The 18,658-nt window shown below is 40.9% G+C and overlaps 1 protein-coding gene across 5 annotated transcripts in view; it reads right to left on the bottom strand.

The window, feature by feature from the left end:
• Window positions 1-18,658, bottom strand: part of RARB (retinoic acid receptor beta) — a gene marked incomplete at its 5' end in the record, with an annotated part of 192,368 nt that overhangs the window by 29,214 nt on the left and 144,496 nt on the right. For all 5 annotated transcript variants that reach the window (XM_080610161.1, XM_080610162.1, XM_080610163.1 and 2 more), the window contains one exon: window positions 17,750-17,891. In XM_080610161.1, the coding sequence (XP_080466287.1) occupies window positions 17,750-17,891 (142 nt within the window). The remainder of the gene's footprint in view (window positions 1-17,749; window positions 17,892-18,658) is intronic.

Below are 18,658 nucleotides of genomic sequence, written 5' to 3'. Positions count from 1 at the left end.
ACAATACCAACTGAACTCAGATATAGTACCAAAACTGGAAAGCCAATTCAAAACAACAGGCTGAGAAAAATACCACTTGAAGATAGCTGAAAGGTATGATAATATAAAATAATTTTTAAAAAATTATTATTTTTATTATTTCATTTTCATTCTATCATTCAAGACAAAAAGGATTTTTCCTCTTTTTTTTTATTTTTTAGACATGCAGAAACACAACTAGCAGCTATCATAATCTGGATATCTAGAACTGCCAATCCAAGACCTGGAACTGCTGCTGAAGGCAAAATATTAGTCCTAAAGGTGTCTTTGGGTTGAATGTTTCAGAAGCTCCCATAAAGTGCTTCAGCATGAAAAAACAAACAAACACAACACAAAAAACTCCACAAAGAAACAAATCCAAAAGCCTATGAACTGTTTCAATGTGTATGAATATACTGCTAATTTCTACCTTTACATTGGCTATAGTATTTCAGGACTGGTTCAAGTTCTGCAGAACATGACAAACACAGTAACAACTGCACAAAGAATAAAAATCATGACTCCAGAAATACAAATGAAACCACTCTAACGTACTAAGGACAAATAAGAAATTAAGTTGCAGAAACAGGAGGACCACAAACAAGTGAAACAAAACTAGAAGAAAATGTGCTTTGGAGCACATGGATACGGGCATGCAGAAGATACAAGAGAAGCAGCTGAGTCAGAGCGAGGATGTAAAGGGTGCAGTATCTATACCAGGGCCTGAAAGACTCCCTTACTATCTCCCTACATATTGCAATCAAAGTAGGCAGATTGCATTATACATTTAATGATAAACTGTTTAAAAGGCATTTGCCCTGCAATTTCCATTTTCAAAGTGCTTTAATATCATCAACTAATTGCCAGTATGAAATAGGATAATCCACATACGCTTATCAGCTTAAAGAGCTACTGAAGGTTGTTTAGCATGAACAATTGCAGGCAGAATAAACCACTAACATTTCCCATGAAGGCCCACCAACATATCTGCAATGGAAATAGCCCAGCCATAACCACTGACTATGCCAAAATTCACTCACTGATACGTATTCATCTGTATTTCACATAGGCAGCACCTCAAGTTACTTAATAGAACTAGAAATTCCCATCTACGAGATGGAAGGTCCACATGCAGGTCCCACAATATCCCTCTGCACCTTGTGCTGCTGTTGCATTAATCTACACATCTGTCATGCCCTCCTTGTTCATGTCCTGCCCCATTGCTCTCAGTATTCTGCATGAAATCAATCACTTTTTACCCTAAATGTAAAATGCACAATTTTTATTAAGCTCTACCATGCCATCTGCATCACAGTGGATTGCCAGTCACCCCTTTCCCTGCTCAGTACAGGAATGGGAAGGAGCTTTGGGAATTAATCCCTCCATCTTGGGAGATTCACAAACTCACAGGGCTTCAGTAGGTACCACTGAGAAGTGCCAGCCTACAGCAGAATTCCCATGAAACTAAACCCCTCCAAGTATGGTACTTAACATCTACTGCTTTGGCTGTCAAAATCCCAGTAGATTTACTAGTAACTTCTGTAGCAGTTTAGATACAATTCTGCATACAGCTGGTTAAACTGAAATACTCTGGGGAACAGGAGGATGGCTTTTCTGGAATTGCAGTGTCTTAACACATTAGCTAAAAATACACAAAACCACAAACACAATGTGATTATTCTTTCTCTTCCTTACAGCTGAAGTGACCAAGTGCACTGCAGTTGAAAACCACTTCAAAATACTCAGCCTGAAATTAAATTCCTATTAAGCTATAGCGCATTTGTTTTACCACAGGCTGGGCAAAGAAAAAAATCCCTAAATTTCAAACTCTGAACTTTCAGTCAGAAATCACTAAGAGGCCATTAAACGTCTCATTTGATTTCAGCTGTTGAAGTGCCCTTTCAAGCTACCTTCTCAAAACAAGTGCCCTTTTGAGCTACAATCTTGAAGCCTGGTACACTAACTCTCTATGGATAAATGATTATAGGCAAAAATATCCTGAACCTGACCTTTCTCTCCAGGGTCACCAAAAGGTGAATCAGTCTATTCATCTACAGATACTACATTAATTTCTCTTAGGAGACAGTCATGGTAGTACAATGCCTCGCAACTGGGAGAAGCTGAGGTTATCCAAAGTTATCTATTCAATTAGCTGGGCAATATCTAGGACTGCTGATGGCCAGGGAAGTGCATGGCTGTAAGCTAAGACCAGACACTGCTCTCTATTCCTGCATGCTGCCTGGCCTGATGGCAGCACTTTGTATACTTCAATCTGTTGCAGCTATTTCTCATCCTAACACACACAGAGTAAAAGAACATGACTTGATTTTTACTTAACTGGAAAGCTACCTACCATGACAAATTACAACCTCTTTCCTGACAATGCCATTAATAGACTCCTTCAAAACAACAACTTCCCATAATAAGCACATTTCATTCAGTGAAACATGAGTCTCACCTATGGGACAAATTGATTGCATATGACTTTATGGGACAACAAATAGAAAAATTACAAAGGAGGTGTGCTGGAACACCTCTTCCCTTTGCTTGCACATGGCTGCTCAGTCCCCAGGGCAATGGCTCCCCAGAAGGAAGAGCAGAAGTTCAGGTTTCATGCAGTGAATGCAGTTTCCAAACAGGGTTCGACCCTACATTATCTCCCAGAATTAAAAATAACAGCCCCAACTTATCACCACTGATGTTTTCCTCTTGCAGTGGTGCTACTCCGCCGATTGCAGCGGAGTCCTATTAGTGTAAAACTACAGTAGCGTAGTGGGAGATCAGCTCTCATATCTGTACCTGCAGATGGCTAACACTGCATTCATACCTAGGTTTCATTTCTTTTTTGCCCGCAAGGCTAAATTTCACATTTGTACCTCTTGGTGCCTTGTGCAATTGTGTAAAGGTGCATCTAGTGAGAGAGCTGCCAACTGACAACACATATGAAGAGGCCTGCGTGTACGGTGTACTTCATCAAGCACAAAGAACACATTGCCTCCCACAGCCATAAACTGAACTCATGAAGGTAGAGGAACAGTTGTTCCCGGCATATCTTAAGAAAGGGAGCCATAGTCTTGAATCTCAGCATTAGCCTGCGTTACAGCCTTGGCAGCTTGCAGCCCTGGCCTCCTGCTAGGGCAGGGATAATGAAAGCAAAGTAATAGCTCAGCTACTATTTACCTATTCCTCTGAAGCTAATGTGGAAAACATGCCATTATGAACTTGCACAAATTCCTTCCTAAGAGCAAAGGCTCGTTGATACTCCTACTACTAAAAATAATAAATAAAATAAAGATCAGGAGGTTACTTCCAGCTCTCAAGGTGCCAGGGCTGGTGGTGTGCAGGGGGGATACAGTGTGTGCAGCTCCACAGGCATACTCAACCTCCCTGTCCAGAACTGTATTACATTAGGTGGACCTAAAAGCACCGAAAAAATTGACTTTAAGCCTCACATTGACGTGCTGTCCAGCACAGCTGGGGGGCAGGAGCTGCAACTGCCATGGACTTGGGAGTGCAGCTGGGCCAGATTTTGTAATTAACAGTACCTGTCACTAAAGCTGATTTGCCATAATACTAAAAGAAAGGTTTCATCAAATGGTAAACCAACAAGCAATAATATGGCATCTCGCTGCATTTTATCCTGTTGTTAAAGAATCAGCAAATTTGCTCATCATTTTGTTTTGTTTTTTTTAATTACATAGACCTTCTCCCCCGCCTCTCCCCCCACCCCCCCCCCCCAAACTAACTTAAGGAGAAAGAAAGGAGTGAAGTCAGGGGGTTTCTTTTTCTTTCCATTCACAGGATTTTGCGAAGTACAAGATGAGCCAGCCAGCCAGCATGCTCTGGGAGCACCAAGCTGGCAACGTCACCGGATTCCCATAAAAGCCCTGCTGAAGCTGGCTCCTGACACAGCTTTAGCATCTCACTGCCCACCCCAAAATGCTCCACCTGAGAGCTGAGGCACTTGAAATGCATCTGCCACCCAGGTTTTTTGCCAGACAGGACATCCCTTTCTGCCCGTGCATGGCTTCACTTGGTGCTGAGCCCCTGTGGGGCTTAACCTGCAGCAGTTGAATCCTCAGCTCATGCCTTGGATCTCTGTGCCTAGGATAGCAGCAGGCTTTAACGTGATTCTTCAAAGCAAAAACTGCCTGGGAGACAAAGGCCGTTGCTTGTGTGTTTAATAAATACTACGCCATCCATAATTCACACACAGAAATACCGCTTTTCATCTGTTAATGCAGACTCTCCACACATCTGTGCTTCTCCTTTATGTAGCAGCAGAAGCATCATGGCATTACAGGGTCGAATTCCCCTAACACACCTGCAGCAACCTCAGCTGTTTCAGCGTTCCTGTTATGACAAGAATCACTCCACAAGCCTGCACCTAATTATCAGACTGTCTATTTTGATATATTTTATCTTTTATGTACAATGCCAAAGAAATTCTTTAAAATACATTAAAACTACTCTTTCATTTAAAAAAAAGAAAAAAAATGGCTTTCTTGTCTGCAGCTGAAGTTCTGAAATAGCAGGAGTAAGTGGACCAGATTATTTAGAAATAAGGTATACTAGTAACTGCAGAGCCTAATTCTGCCAGCCAGGGTCAAACAGCATCAAATCCCGATTCTTACATAAGATCTTTTAAATATCCTCAGTAACGCCAGCACATAATATTTTTACATTAAACACTTCCATAGTACACCAGACGAGCCTGATATAGTGACCATACAAGGAGCAAAGCCAGATGCTTCTTTCCAGAAAACATCAAGATACTAAAAAAAGCAGCCTTTTTATTGTTGATTTGAAATCAAAGTGATTACTGAGGCCTCTGCAACTTCCAGTGCAAGACTTACTGCACACAAGGGAGTTCATTTTGAGAAGGCAAACAGGCAGCAGGTCATCACAGAGTTAACCCAATAAAATAATAATTTCTACTTGGATAAACTGACCTAGTTTTCCCAGACTTCTCTATGAAAACAAAGGACGCAACTTGGACATGAGATGACATCTGAAAGGGAAGCCAAGAGCTGGGCAAGAAGGCTGAATTCAACACACAGCTACTCCTTAACTAACTGAGGATGGTGGTCCCCAGTTGACATTACAAATGACTACTCAGCATAAAATTAACTAGTGGTTTCTACCCCCTTTTTATCTCATTGATATCAATGACTAACCTTTCATGTCCTTCAACATGGGATTAGGCCCTTAACTCATAATACATAGGTTCGGTACCTCCTTTCAGCTAGGGTCACTTCTCCAAGACTCTGTCATGTGCTGATGCAAGGCATACTTATAGAAGGCTTTTTATGACGTCCTCTCAGGATATTGTTCCTGGGCTACAACCCCCATGGGAAGCACTGGCTGAAAATGTGGATTTCCAAAAGCAGAGATTTATTCAGTTCCCGAATGTGACAATGAACATCTACCTCCCAAGCAGCTGCAGGACTGCCCCAGATCCCCAGGCCATGTGGGGCTAGGACACACAGCATGGAAGACAGGAACCAACAACCCTGCCTCATAACTCATCCTGAGATTTTGCAAATCTGAGCACAACACGATGCTGACAACTCTGCATTTTGGAATTGCACCCAGTGTTATTCCTCAGTGAAGCTCTGTTGTGCTGGAACACCTCCAACCAGTTCACGTTAAACAATTTGCCATGAGAAAATGTTCACTGAAGGGGAAACATGAAAGTATGCACAGAAAGAGGCCTGACTTTCCCTCTTTTCTAATCCATCACATAGCATTAGAGATTAAATACTCATTAAAAATACATATAATGACCTGTTAAGACAGAATATCTAGCGATTCGTCTTAATTGCCTCATTCTTCCCACACCCTGTTTTCTAGGGAATATTTTTACATGTTCCTCCTTCATTACTGCAAGGTTCATTTACCATAGGGTTATTTCCCCACCTTATCCCCCCAGCCAAGAAAGAAGACCCCACAACACACGGGGCTTAAAACTGTATACCCTGTGGGAGGCAGCTGATGTGCCTGTATGGGTTTATATGTGCTCACACCTTGCCATGCTTGAAATCTAGTAGGAAAACATAGTCCTCATAAACATGTGAAACAGCCATAACTGATTTAGAAAACAACAGGAATAACTGCCATGAAAAGGCTTTGACTCTCTCTTTAGGACAAACAGGATTTAAGCCTTCTTCAGAATTAGATGGATAAAGTATTTCTTTTCTCCTTGTACGGTCACTGCATCAGGCTGGTCAGTAAGTATTTCTGCTCATTTTCTTCTCTCCCTGTGTATTTTTGATTTTGCTATGGGAGGGAGATAAACAAAATGGGGTTTCTTTTTCTTAATAACTACTACTCTTGTATTTTTATTTGTTCTCTTTTTAATTATTTGTACAATTTAAAATTATTTAAAATTGCTCTGATTTAGTAGCAGCACTCACCTGAAAAGGCCTCCAAAGAGAAAAATAAAAGTATGCATTGAGGTTCTCTTCCAAACTACAGAAAGGGGAAAATCAAGCATCCTTCTTGAAGAAAAATGCTGTCAAAAGGCTCTTACGAACTAACAGTTCTCCATGTCACTTGTCACAGGGATCTGGACCATACAGGTTTGATCCCTGAGCTCTTAAAGAGGATAACCAGACGGTGTGGTATTGTACAGCATGGATTACAAGACCAAACACACAATGAGCTCTGGATTTCCACACCCATCTTTATGACACATCTAATTTGAACCACAAGAGCCCTGGCTTGCTCCCTGCCCAACAGAAGCAGACCAATATTGTGAGAGAGCAACTCAAGCTTCACTAAATCGGATGTTCTGTCTTCCAGTATCAATGATTCTTCTGTACCAGAAAAAAAAACCCACCTTGATGAAATTTCAGTAGTGACACCTTTTTGAGTGGCTCTTCCCCATTGTCTCTCCACTGGAATCAAAATAAACTGTGTTACAGGGCACCTAGAAGTACTATGGCAAGAAAAATGGGGGAAGACACTCCTTGTATGTAAGAAAGAGCTCACAAAGCTATGATGCAGCCAGGGATGCTGAACACACACTGTACAGCAGCTCATCACATAAGAGCACACCTAGGCTGATGCCTCGAGGTTACAAAATGGCTAAAACCCTTGCTGTGCCAATTTCAGTCTTCTTGAGTTAGAGAAAACAGCTCTCATATGTTAGCCAAAATACATACTTAATTTTTAAAAAGATAAAAAATAAATTTCAATCTTCATTCTGCCACTGAGACATTCTCTTAAAAGTACACAACTATGAACTCAATTAAAATAATATGCTTCATAAGTGTACACATAACTTGTGGATTCGTTGAAATGTACTACTATTCCCCATAACCTCTTGCAATTCCCGAAAATTTCAATTTTTTCTACCTCTCTTACATTGTACTACTATTTCCATAACACAAACTGTAATCAGCTAGTTGGGAGTTAAACTAAAAACAAGGAAGCCAGATTTTTTTTCAGGAGAGATGGGAAGAATCAAAGGGTTTGCAGCACCACCCATTGCACCAGGGCTGACTGAGAGTGGGAAACCTACTAGTGATGGAAATAGGAGCAAACAGAGCAGGTGAAAACAGTGTCTCTGGATCATCAGGTGAGTCAAGGAATGATGACCTCTCCCACTCCTCCTTCAACTGCATGGTGATATATTCTCCAAAGCTCTGTTGCTGGCAAGGGAGTAAAGCCCATTTCTCTGCCAGAGAGGCAGTAACCTGGCACCCCTGAGCTATTTGATGAACTGCATGTGTGCCTGTTGCTAAAGACAAGCTGCAGGTGATGCCTCCAGCTTTTGAAAAAAGCTTTGCCTTATCATCCGATTTGGTATTCCTGTTTGTGATGTTTTAATCCACTCACATTGCTGAATTTTCCAATTTAATGCTTTTGTTTCAGTCTCTGAGGTTTTAAGGTCAAGAGTTTCCCAGGTTTAAAAACACCAAGTTTTCCTTCCAAGAAAACACTGACAATGGATCACCAACCTACTTAACATTGGAAAAAACAATCCCAAATGCAAACATGTGACGCTATCTGTCAGTTCTTGCCACAAGTTTAAAGATGAAAAATGCTTAAAAATATAATACGTTAAAAATGATACAAATAGAATACCCTTTGTTCATCTGTCATTTTAAATGGTTTGTAAAGTCCTCCCTCAGAGGATTGGACTTAAATCATTGATTAACTTGGAGCTGATTGCTTTGTCCTGGAAAAGAGGAAAAACATGGGTTTCTCAGATGTAACCTGATTTCTGAACAGAAATGAAAACAACCTGATGAAACTCAGTTACCAAAACCATCTATTGTACCCCATGCAGAAGTGTAAATAAATTAATTGCAAAATCAGCTCCTTCAGCAAAAGCTATGGGGAGCTTTAAAATTAACATCTGACTTGCTTAAAAGTTGAGAGAAAGAGCAAAAGGAAGAGAGCAAAAGAAAGAAAAGTAGGTCAGCATGTTTCCCCAGCATGTCTTTCTGACTCCATTAAAACTGTCTGTCAGATGACTAACCATGCCTGTAATCCAACTAAAAGCATGTTTGCTTTCTGTTGCACTTTTTGCCAGGGGAAAGGAAGAATTCCACTTAGCTTTAGCTCTGAAATTCAGGTAAATGTCTTCAAAAGTCAGATAATTTCCCTCAACATTTACTTACCAAACCTGTTTATATCAACAATAAGCAACTGGTTATGGATGCAGAGCACTGAGAACCAATCCCACAGCTGACTAAGTGCCTATCAGCCACAGGCATTGCCTGTAGGGCTTTATGCTACAACTTGTTAAAGTCAGTTTTCAGAGCTGTGGTTTGACTGGCAGACTTTTGGTAAGACCTAGATTTAAAAATTTAAGAGATTTCAGAAACATGCAAGCATGCAACCAAGTACCACAGTAAGGTGAGACGGGGCAAAACCAATCCTGTTCACTTTGGACCAAAGGAAATTAAAAATCCCAATACCTTACAATCTTTCTTTTTCCTTTCATAGTATTTCATAGCTGAGTGTTTTAAGTTAGGATAGAAGGGTGTTTCCACTGCTTGTATGCCATCTAACTTTAAAAAATCCTGTACACTTCCCACACGAGTGTTGAAGAACTGGAGAGTAACTGTTCTGATGTATTTAAATTGAGCATGTGATACCATGTCCAGCTAAATCAAGGCTATTTTTAGACTGCCGTTCTAGGGCCAGCATCCCAGCCAGAGGAGCTGCAATGTGTCAGCCGGCTTATCACAGGCACAGCAACAGAAAACTCCCTCTGCTCTAACAATTCAAACAATGGATGAAAGCAAGCCATAAGAGCCTGACAGCAGCAGAGGGAAATTCATGGACTCATCTACTTATGTAGCAATCTTCCTAAAACGTCTTTGAGAGCTTACTGGTTTCCAAGCGCTTGCTTTCTGTCTTCCACACCATCGGCACAGGAGCTGCTTTCCACTGAGAGGCCGCATGAGTTTTGTTTCTTTGCCTTCTGCAGAGGCACCTATTCCATGCAAGACCATCTCCAGTAAGTGATCACCAGGAAAACAAAGTAGTAAGTTTGCAGATATAAATCATCAGGAAGATGTTCCTTCTAAGTGGAAGGACCAAATATGTGCCTCATCTGATACCAAGTCCTTCAGGCATATTTGGATTGCTGCAGTTCAGATTTCCTAGAACTCTTGGGAACAATTTACTGCATTTCTCATGAACCTTGGCTACTGTAGATAACATTTTCAGGTTGGCCTGACAACCAAATAATCCATGTTTAGCTTCAGGACACTGGCCATTTGCTCATTCCCAAACTGATATTTATCTCATCGTCATTTCTCCATCCTTCAGATCAACATCCCAAAATAAAAACCAGCATCAGAGAAAAAACAAAATAGACAAGAAGCCACAAGGTGCCAGTATAGAAAGTACAACCCACATGGTGCAATGGCAATTAGGAGAAAGAGATGCATCAAAGATGCCTGTGCCTCTGAACAGGAAAATGATCTGAATGAAGAATACAAAGCAGTGAACTGAGTACATAAAGGAAGAATGGAAGCTCTGAAACAAAGCTTTTGAGGTCATGGGATTGGGGTCTCAGCAGTTATATCTGCATGACCAAGCAAGTGTGGCCTCAGCCCCATGCTTCGGAGTGCACGAACTGAGCAGAGCCAGGTTATCTCCAGATTTCCCATCTGCTCTTACAGCAGCACCGCCCAGCACAGCACAAGGCAGACAGGGTAATCCAGGGTTTTGCCTGCCATGAAAGAGGCTGGAATGCTACACTCAAGAAGAGGCAAAGGCTACCTGCAATGGCAACACGAATGCATAGAGCCAGTGTCTTTATACGTGCAATCCAGATTAATGCTACTACTTGCCAATGGACATACCAAACCCAAAGTGCGGGGACAAGAATTAACAGAAAAAGGCTACAGAAACAACCAGATCCATGTTAAGAAGCAGCTTTGTAGAGATATTTACTAGGAAGCTGACTAAGGAAAGCACATTGACAATCCCTAAAAGATCCCAAAGGTCTGAAATAAAAAAAATGGGAAGTTCCAGTTGTGTCAGTGCCACTAATGCTCTCACGGAAGAGCCAGACCTCTGGAGAAGGTGGCACATTGCAAAACCATCAGAAACCTGAGCTGCTAGCATCAACTGATAGGCATTAGCCACTCCATGGGCTCTGATTAAAATGTGCTCCTTTTAAAGAAAGAAAGGTTCAATGAAGTCTGAGGACTTTGCTAGAGCCACTGACCATTAACATGTACTTCTTCGGAGTGTGCTGCAGGTGTAAGGAGAAGTTAGACTGTACACATTAGACTTTTCACTGGCTCTAGTTACCTCCAAGTTTCATCTATAATGAAAGAAAAGTTACTTGTACAGTGATTGTCTGCCATTCCGCTGAATTTCTTCCGTGGAACAACATCAAGTGGTGTTCAGAAAGTCCACTAATATCTATTGACACTTTTGCCTTTCTTAAAGCACATCTCTTTAAAAGCATGGTCAGGTACTGCAGTACAAATGATTAGCAAAGTAACTTTAGAGGTGTCACAACTTTAATAAAACACCTTGTTAAGCAAAAACTTGAGAGGCACACATTTACAGTTGCCGAGGACTAAGACTGATGGATGCAGACAAGGGCTGCAGAGAACACACCAGCCCTGGTAACTTCTGCCAGGATCCATGTTGTCATAGAGACAGCAGAGAGCGATGAAAGTTCACCACGATAGCTATACCTTAGTGAATAAGCCTTAATGTACCTTCCAGCTGAGGACATGTAATCAATCTCTGTATGAAGTTATTGAAGGAATTCCCTTTATGCTTACTCAGTCCTCAAGAGCCCAAAATGAGGGAAAAGGTTTTAAAATATAGATATATTTTACTACTTCTAAAGGCAAGCCAAGGCCTACTGTTTCTTTTGGATGGGGGGAAGATAGCTGATTCTTTTGAAAAGGAAATTATGTAAAATATTAAAAACTTGATAAAGGTGTTCAATCAAAACCAACCAACAACAAAAAAAGGCATGGAAAAAGTAATTCTAGGGCAGCCTGGCTATATTGGCCATATGCAATGGTGTCGCTCCCTTTCCCTTGACACCTCCCCTACAGAGACGGCCAAAGCCCTGGCATCTCACTGCTGCTCTTCTCCTACTGGGTTCAATTCCTTCTTATGCTGCAAAACACTGGACTTTCCCTGATCTCTTCTCTCTCTCCATGCCTTTCTCCCAGCATCTGCCTTCCCACTGGCATTCAACCCCTGGTTTATCTTCCCATGGGGCAGCAGCAGCACCCATGACCCTGCCAGGGTCCCTGCTCTGGACTCCATCCCACCACTTGGGAGGTATGGGACTCTGGAGCTGACAACAGGCAGTGCAGAAACAGTGCCAGGGGCTGTTTATTGGCCAAGGTCTTCAGTTCTTATTATGGGTTTTCTACACAAGAAAGGGGAAAAAAATAAACTTGCAGCAGTAGTGTGTTATGGTTTAAAGTTACAGCTCTTTGCGTAAAGCCTAAAAGGCAGTGAACAGAAGAAAAAGAGAACCTTAAGACACTATTCATACTTTTCCCTAACATTTCAGGATATAAAAATTAGACTAATTACCAAACAGTCTTGAGTTGAGCAGGGTTCACTAATCATGCTCTGCTTGAAGAATTAGGAGAGAATTTACTTAGCAGCATCATGAAAGGTGCCAATAAATTGTTCAGCTGGAGAGTGAACATAATAAAAAAAAAATCATTTTTATGTTATTTTCTTTAGCAGTTTATTAATTGCTGCCTGAAATACTTTTCTGAAGCACAATGAGCTGCAAATGAATTCATGGGCTATTAATCTGCTGTACATGGCACTGGAGGGAAAGCTCATTAGGTGAGTTGATGCAATTATTGCTATTACATAACCATCTTCACAGAACATAGAGTAAATTATGGATAATAACATTCAATCTAAGTTGCTCCTTTAAACATTAAAGCTGGCAAGTGAAAGCCATGCAAAATCATGGGGAAAGGCTGACACACAAAAGAGGCAGACCCCAAAAGGAGAAAAGAAAACCAGACCTGCTTTTTTGAAGACACCAAACCAATGTGAAAAGCAAGCGATGTTTGTTTAACCATAGAAAACAATGTGTAATAAGAAGAATAGAACCCAGTTCTCTACAAAAGAATTTTAATTGTATGGAAATCATTTTCAGCCACCCTGCATAGCAAAGTGTGCATTATCTCTGCCAGAGGACAGACTGATACTAGTGCACTGTGGGGTTTCTAGCAGGAAACCCTTCATGTCGGCTTTGCTCTCACCTTAAAACATCTCCCCATCTGTGATACTGAGAATTTGGGACTAACTCTTAAAAGCTCCCACCTTTTCAGCCTGAAAATAAATACAAGCATTCCTATGTCATAGGCAACTGAATGAAAAAATAAATATCCAACCTTAATGAACAGAATGAAAAACCTGTGATCTATACGGCGGGAGCATGGTTTCCCCACTATTTATTTACTCAATCTCTTCAGAATTGGTATTTTCACAATCTTTCACCTTCAAAACACTTACAATACTAGGTCCCCCAGCCCGTGTAAAAAAATTTACCATTTTCACGCCTCAAGATAGGAAAGCCAGTCTAATCAGCTTGTAATGTTTAGAGAGAGGAGTTAGTCCCAGCACAGAATTCAGGAGGTTGTGATTTCCACTCTGATATTTAGCTCGTGCCTCTGGAGAAAGCATGTCGCGTCAGCAGGCGAGGCAACTATGCTGGAACTCCTGAAAAAGCCCCCAGCCACTGTGTGGTATTTAGGCATCTAGTTAAAAATCTAGCCCATAGCAAAGCAGAAATATTTCTTAAATCCAGTGCTTTCTCTTGGCTATAAATATAAAAAGCAGTTCAGTTCTCAGTAAAATATTCTGAACAGAGATTTAATGTGTTCTAATTAACACACTTTAAAATTACATCAGTGGAATCTGCATGCACTTCTCAAACACAGCTATGCTGACTAGACACTCACTGGAGATGGAAACACACTTCACTAAGGAGTCTAAAAGAAAATGAAACAGGAATTTAAGATGAAAAATACAAATACGACAGTTCTTTAAGCTTCCGTTTCCTGATTGCCAATTTAAAACCAGAATTAAAATAAGTATATCAATTCATTCTATTACTCAGGAGCAGAATGAAATCATATGTTCCGAGAAGCATGAACATTCAAGTGTTCTAAGACTTTCAAGTCTGTAACAACGAGTATCAGACATTTCTGTACAAGTTTAAGAAAAACCCAACCAAACCAAACTAAAATAAATACTGAGCACAAAATCTGGATTCTCTCCACTTCATGGTAATTTCCCTGCATTCCCTCCCTTCCTCCTTCCCTCCCTCCAGAGAGACTAATTGTAAGCAGATTTACACTTCAGTGCACTGAAGCAATCTGGAACAATAATTCTGTGCCTTTATAATTTTGCCCTATTAGAGCACACTGCTGATGAGACTTCTCTGCATCAGACCCTGGTATGCGGGCTGGGTGTGCGTCTGAGAGGGACTCCAACGATCATCAAGCACAGTCACAGTCCTTGCTGCCTGCAAATTTCATAAGAGAGGATTGAAGTGGAAGAGTTGCTGGGCTAGGCAGAGCAGCTGTGGCAGAAGGAAGTTCCATTTTCTTCCCGCCTGTACCCTGCAGTAAACCCAGTTTAGGTTTTAAGGGTAGGCTTCACCTTAGAAAGCATATGTTCCAGCATTCTGCTTGAAAGATTCCATTATTGTTCGAGAGCTGTGCCCAGCTTCCTGCATTCTCCCTTAATTGCAGGAGGCAGTGCTGTATGCGTGACCCCTCTCCAGCTCCCGAGGACCAAGGTCCGTGCATCCAGGCAACAGTGTGCTGCTTGCTGACACCTGGGGTCAGGCCACGGATAGTGCTTCAACATCAGCTTAGAGATCACGTAATAGAAGGGCAAAGGTTAGTTTCCTAAGGCTCTCCATCACATAATGAGCCACTGTCAGCCTTAGTAGCCTTCCTACTTCAGCAGCAGCAATAAAATCCTGTGTAATCACCATTTGTGTCTACATATTAATTAAAAAAATTAACAGGCTGGAAGGGTAAGGAGGACAGAAATAGTTTGGAGTGAGGATCAGAGCCTCACCTGCACCTACACACTGCGGAGCACTCGCATGGTGCATGTGGATGCATGAACTGATGTGGGACAACCATACAACAAATCCAAAACCCAGTGCAATGCTGGTGAAGTGGCTGGCTCCAAGTGTTTAGGGACAAGTCAGGCTGCAGGGACACAAGCTCAGGAGTTTCAGAAAGACAGGGATATGATGAAAGACAGCAGGGCTTTGTTTCAAGCTGTGTTTTGCCCCACTGCAGGATGATAAAACAGTCATCACTAAGTTGTTTCCCCTCACACCCTTTGTTTTGTCTACCTGGAGCACAAACCTTTTGCAACAGTGACTGCATAGTGAAAGACAGTCCCTACATTGGTGGGATCCAGTGTCAGTGGGTCTTGCAGATACCATCACAAGGCAAATAACTCCATTCCTGCCCTGGAGGCAGTCTTGTTATTGACCTCTCTTGATCAGATCTGGGGAGTAACATGAGGTCAAAGATAACTTTTTTCCCCTGCATGAACAAAACAATCTATAAAGAAATGCAAATGTGGTGCATTCCTTTTATCTCACTTCATTCCCTAAAACAAGATAAAAGCATACAAGGAGTACTCAGTACCTCTTGTCTTCCAAAACACTGCACCTCCATTCTTAAAAGCTTACCTATCACATTGGCTAGGCAGCCAGTTCTCATCTTATCTCTGATGATTGTGTGTAACGCTCATTAAGCTTAAAAAGTGTCACATATGCAAGTACTTTTGCCCTTTAAAGACAGAACAAATAAACACAGAACTGTAGCGCTAAGCAGATTATTCTGTATACTGAAACTCTGCATTTACTCCTCTTTTGCTCCTGGGAACAGATCTTGAGGTTCCTATTTGCAGCTGCCCACCACGATTATTTCCCCATTTGGGACTGCTCTGAGCATTGTAGGCTTGTTTCCTTATGAGACTTCCCTGATACTTTTCTCTGTCCTTTGTTCATGGCTTTCATGTTACAAGGGAACAGAAGACAGAAAACCAAAATGTGAATAAGGTACCAGGGTAAAAGAAAAACCTTTATTTGGTAAGAAAAAGCCCACTGATAAATGTGCTTTTGTTTACATAAACTTCTAAAGAAGCACAGCAGAAACCTCGAGACATGTATGAAAGAAGGTGAAATAAGAAAATAGTTTTTCAAATCTCTTAAGAGATCAAATGCTCCTGTTTATGAAGGGATAACATGGAATAACTTCAGACTTAGTTCTTAAACCCAGAAGACAAGATATGCTGCATTCAAACTGATGACATTTTAAATAATTTCTCTATTCCTTTGCAAATGCCTTCTACAGAAATGCAGCCAGAGGACATCCCTCACTCCTCCCCAGTGTCCTCTGTTCCCCCTCCAACCTGCTATCCTCCTTTCAGTGCCTGTAGTGGTTTGAGATAAAGGCAACTGCCAAAGGGCAGTTTCACTCAGTTCACCCAAAGAAAAAGGCAGACCAAAACCTTAACTTCTGCTGGCAAAGCTCCAGCTACCCTATGGCAGAAAACAATCCATCATCCAAAAGGCATAAAATCTTTATACTTTACCCAAAGTAACTTTGGTTAATATGTTGGAAATACTGCTGATATTTCCAAAACCTACTCTGGTGAGATGTTACAGCATTTAATAAGATTACTATTCACATCATGAAAAAAATCCTTAAGAATTCAAGATCAACAAGCCCTCAGGTAAAAAAAGTGTTTTTTCTTCTCTTCCAAACTGCATTATACTGTTTTTATCAAGGAAAAAAAAAGCTTCATGTGCACAGATATCTATGTGATCAAATACCTATCAACAAAATCCACCTCTTTCAATCTCATATCTATGTGCATCTTTGTATATAAGTCTACCTTCTACTTTACTCCCATGATGGTCTGCACTCCAGTAAAACTACACATAATTATAGATAAGTGCACTTCAGGCACATGAGAAAACTAGAAAACCCAGCAAAGACAGTGAAATCATCGAAATTCTAAGAGCTCCTCTTTAGTTGAAACTTGATCTTGGCTCTTTTCAATAACAGCATTTTCAGATTTCCATGAAAAGGATCCGGAAACGCTGCAAATAAGTCCTAGAGATGCACCCGGTTCTTTCTCTGCTCCTCAACACTTCCTCTGAGAGGAGAGGAAGGAGAGTGTGGAAGTGTTTATTATTGGAATTGATCGACTAAAATCAGGAACATCCCTGATAGAGGCAAAATCCCTCAACAATCAAGCAAATCACTACACAAAAGATTTTTTGCTACTGCAATCATTCCAATCAAAACTGAGAAGGTTTCAGAATCATTACCCCATAGATAGGGATTTGAGAAGGCATTTTTAGCTACATTTCATGCTTGACAGGGATATCGATAACCTAAAAAAAGAGAAATCACAGATTTCTACCTAAATATTTTAAAACATTAATTTAAAGGGCAAACCAGTGATTTCTAGAACAGAAGGGAGAGGAAAATCCTTTGGCAGCACCTTTACATAATCAGGTTTAGTGGCTTTGCATGTTTAGAAGAGGACTGCCAGCTTGTTTTACCTTTTGGAGAGACTCCAACTAGAAAGAACAGAAGACTTAAGGTCGTTTTACCATCAGTTTTGTAAAAGGGCACAAACTGGCGCTACTGCTAAGAGAAAAACCCCTGCCACAAGCACCTGCATGGGCACAGGGGAGAAGGAGTAAGGCTGAAGAAGGCTGCTTCCTGCCAACAGGAAACCCTCATGAAATAATAGCCCGCGCTGACCTCAGGCCTAGCAAGACCATGAGTGGGTCTGCAGGGCAGAGGAAGGATGGAAAACTCTTAAGAAGCTTAAGAAGCCAGTGCTGTTGCGCTTACACCCTTGCCCCAAGAAGCTATTTCTAGAGCACATGGGAGATAATCCATTCTAAAGCAAGAATCTCTGCACTAGTTCCTTTAGAAAACCTGGCAAAATTATCCACTTAGGCGTTCTTACACCCACACAGGCAGTGTGTTGCAGTAAAAGTTCTTAACTGATGGCATTTAGGCTGCAAAGTTCATTAAGTACAGGTCTGAAGTTGTGTACAAAATTTATACTCCTTTCTCGGCATACAAATGCAGATAGTGGTTTCAAGAACATAATGGCAAAATACTTTTCTCCCTTGGGACTGCCATATATATATATATATGACATGACAAACAATGAATTGTTTCTGAAGACAACTTACATTCTTTGGACATTCCCACTTCAAAGCACTTCTGTAGTCTGCAGTACTGGCAGCGATTTCTGGTAACTTTATTGATAACACAGTTTTTATCTCTGTGACATGTGTAAACCATGTTCTTCTGGATGCTCCTGCGGAAAAAGCCCTAGAATCAAGAAAAAAAGAAATCAAACTTCTGAGCTTCCCATAACCCTTAGAAACAGGCACTAACATTGCTTTAAAATAACAAAATAAATTCAAAGTTACGGCTCAAGTATGGCATCTTTAAAGACTCAGTCTTCTTATAATTTAGTACTGTTTCTTCAAACAGAAGACTCTTGTCTTAAATAAAAACTAATTAAATAATGCAACCTATGGCCAAAATAAACAAAACTAGAACTAGTAACAGCATTCAGAAAATTAAGTCCCAGATTTTACAAAAAAGCTCAAACAAAAATAGTTTTGGCTTATGACTGTAGTAATGAGTTTGGTAAACAACAGCCTTCTTAACAGATCCACTTGGAAGGCAAATACTCATCCAACAACCAACAGCCTCTTTCAGCCTGAAGGTCCCATCTATTTTTGTTGCTGCAGAGATTCCCTAATTTGAATGCTGCACGTAAAAAGAGAAACCCAGGTCTCTCAGCTGCTGGAACTCCGACAGCAATTAATGAGGCTTCTGCAGGTGGAAGAGTTCCAGCATCAGGTTATTGAGTTTTGAACTTGCAAAAGGTGCCAATTACAGCTTTTTTTATTATTATTCAGATACAGCTGTGAAAATAATCAAGTAATTACACTGATCTTGAACAGAAATTAAAGAAAACTAGAGGTCTCATTTATACTTAAGGAACACCATTTGACTGGGTTCCTCTGACAAATAAAAGCAAGAAAACCAGCTATAAAGGTTAGGAGGCATGGAAAAAAACGCCTCTC

The sequence above is a fragment of the Psittacula echo genome, assembly GCF_963264785.1.
Source record: "Psittacula echo genome assembly, chromosome: 2".
In the NCBI taxonomy this organism is placed as follows: domain Eukaryota; kingdom Metazoa; phylum Chordata; class Aves; order Psittaciformes; family Psittacidae; genus Psittacula; species Psittacula echo.
The sequence above is the reverse complement of the archived record's forward strand: the minus strand, read 5'-3'. Positions and strand labels throughout refer to the sequence as shown.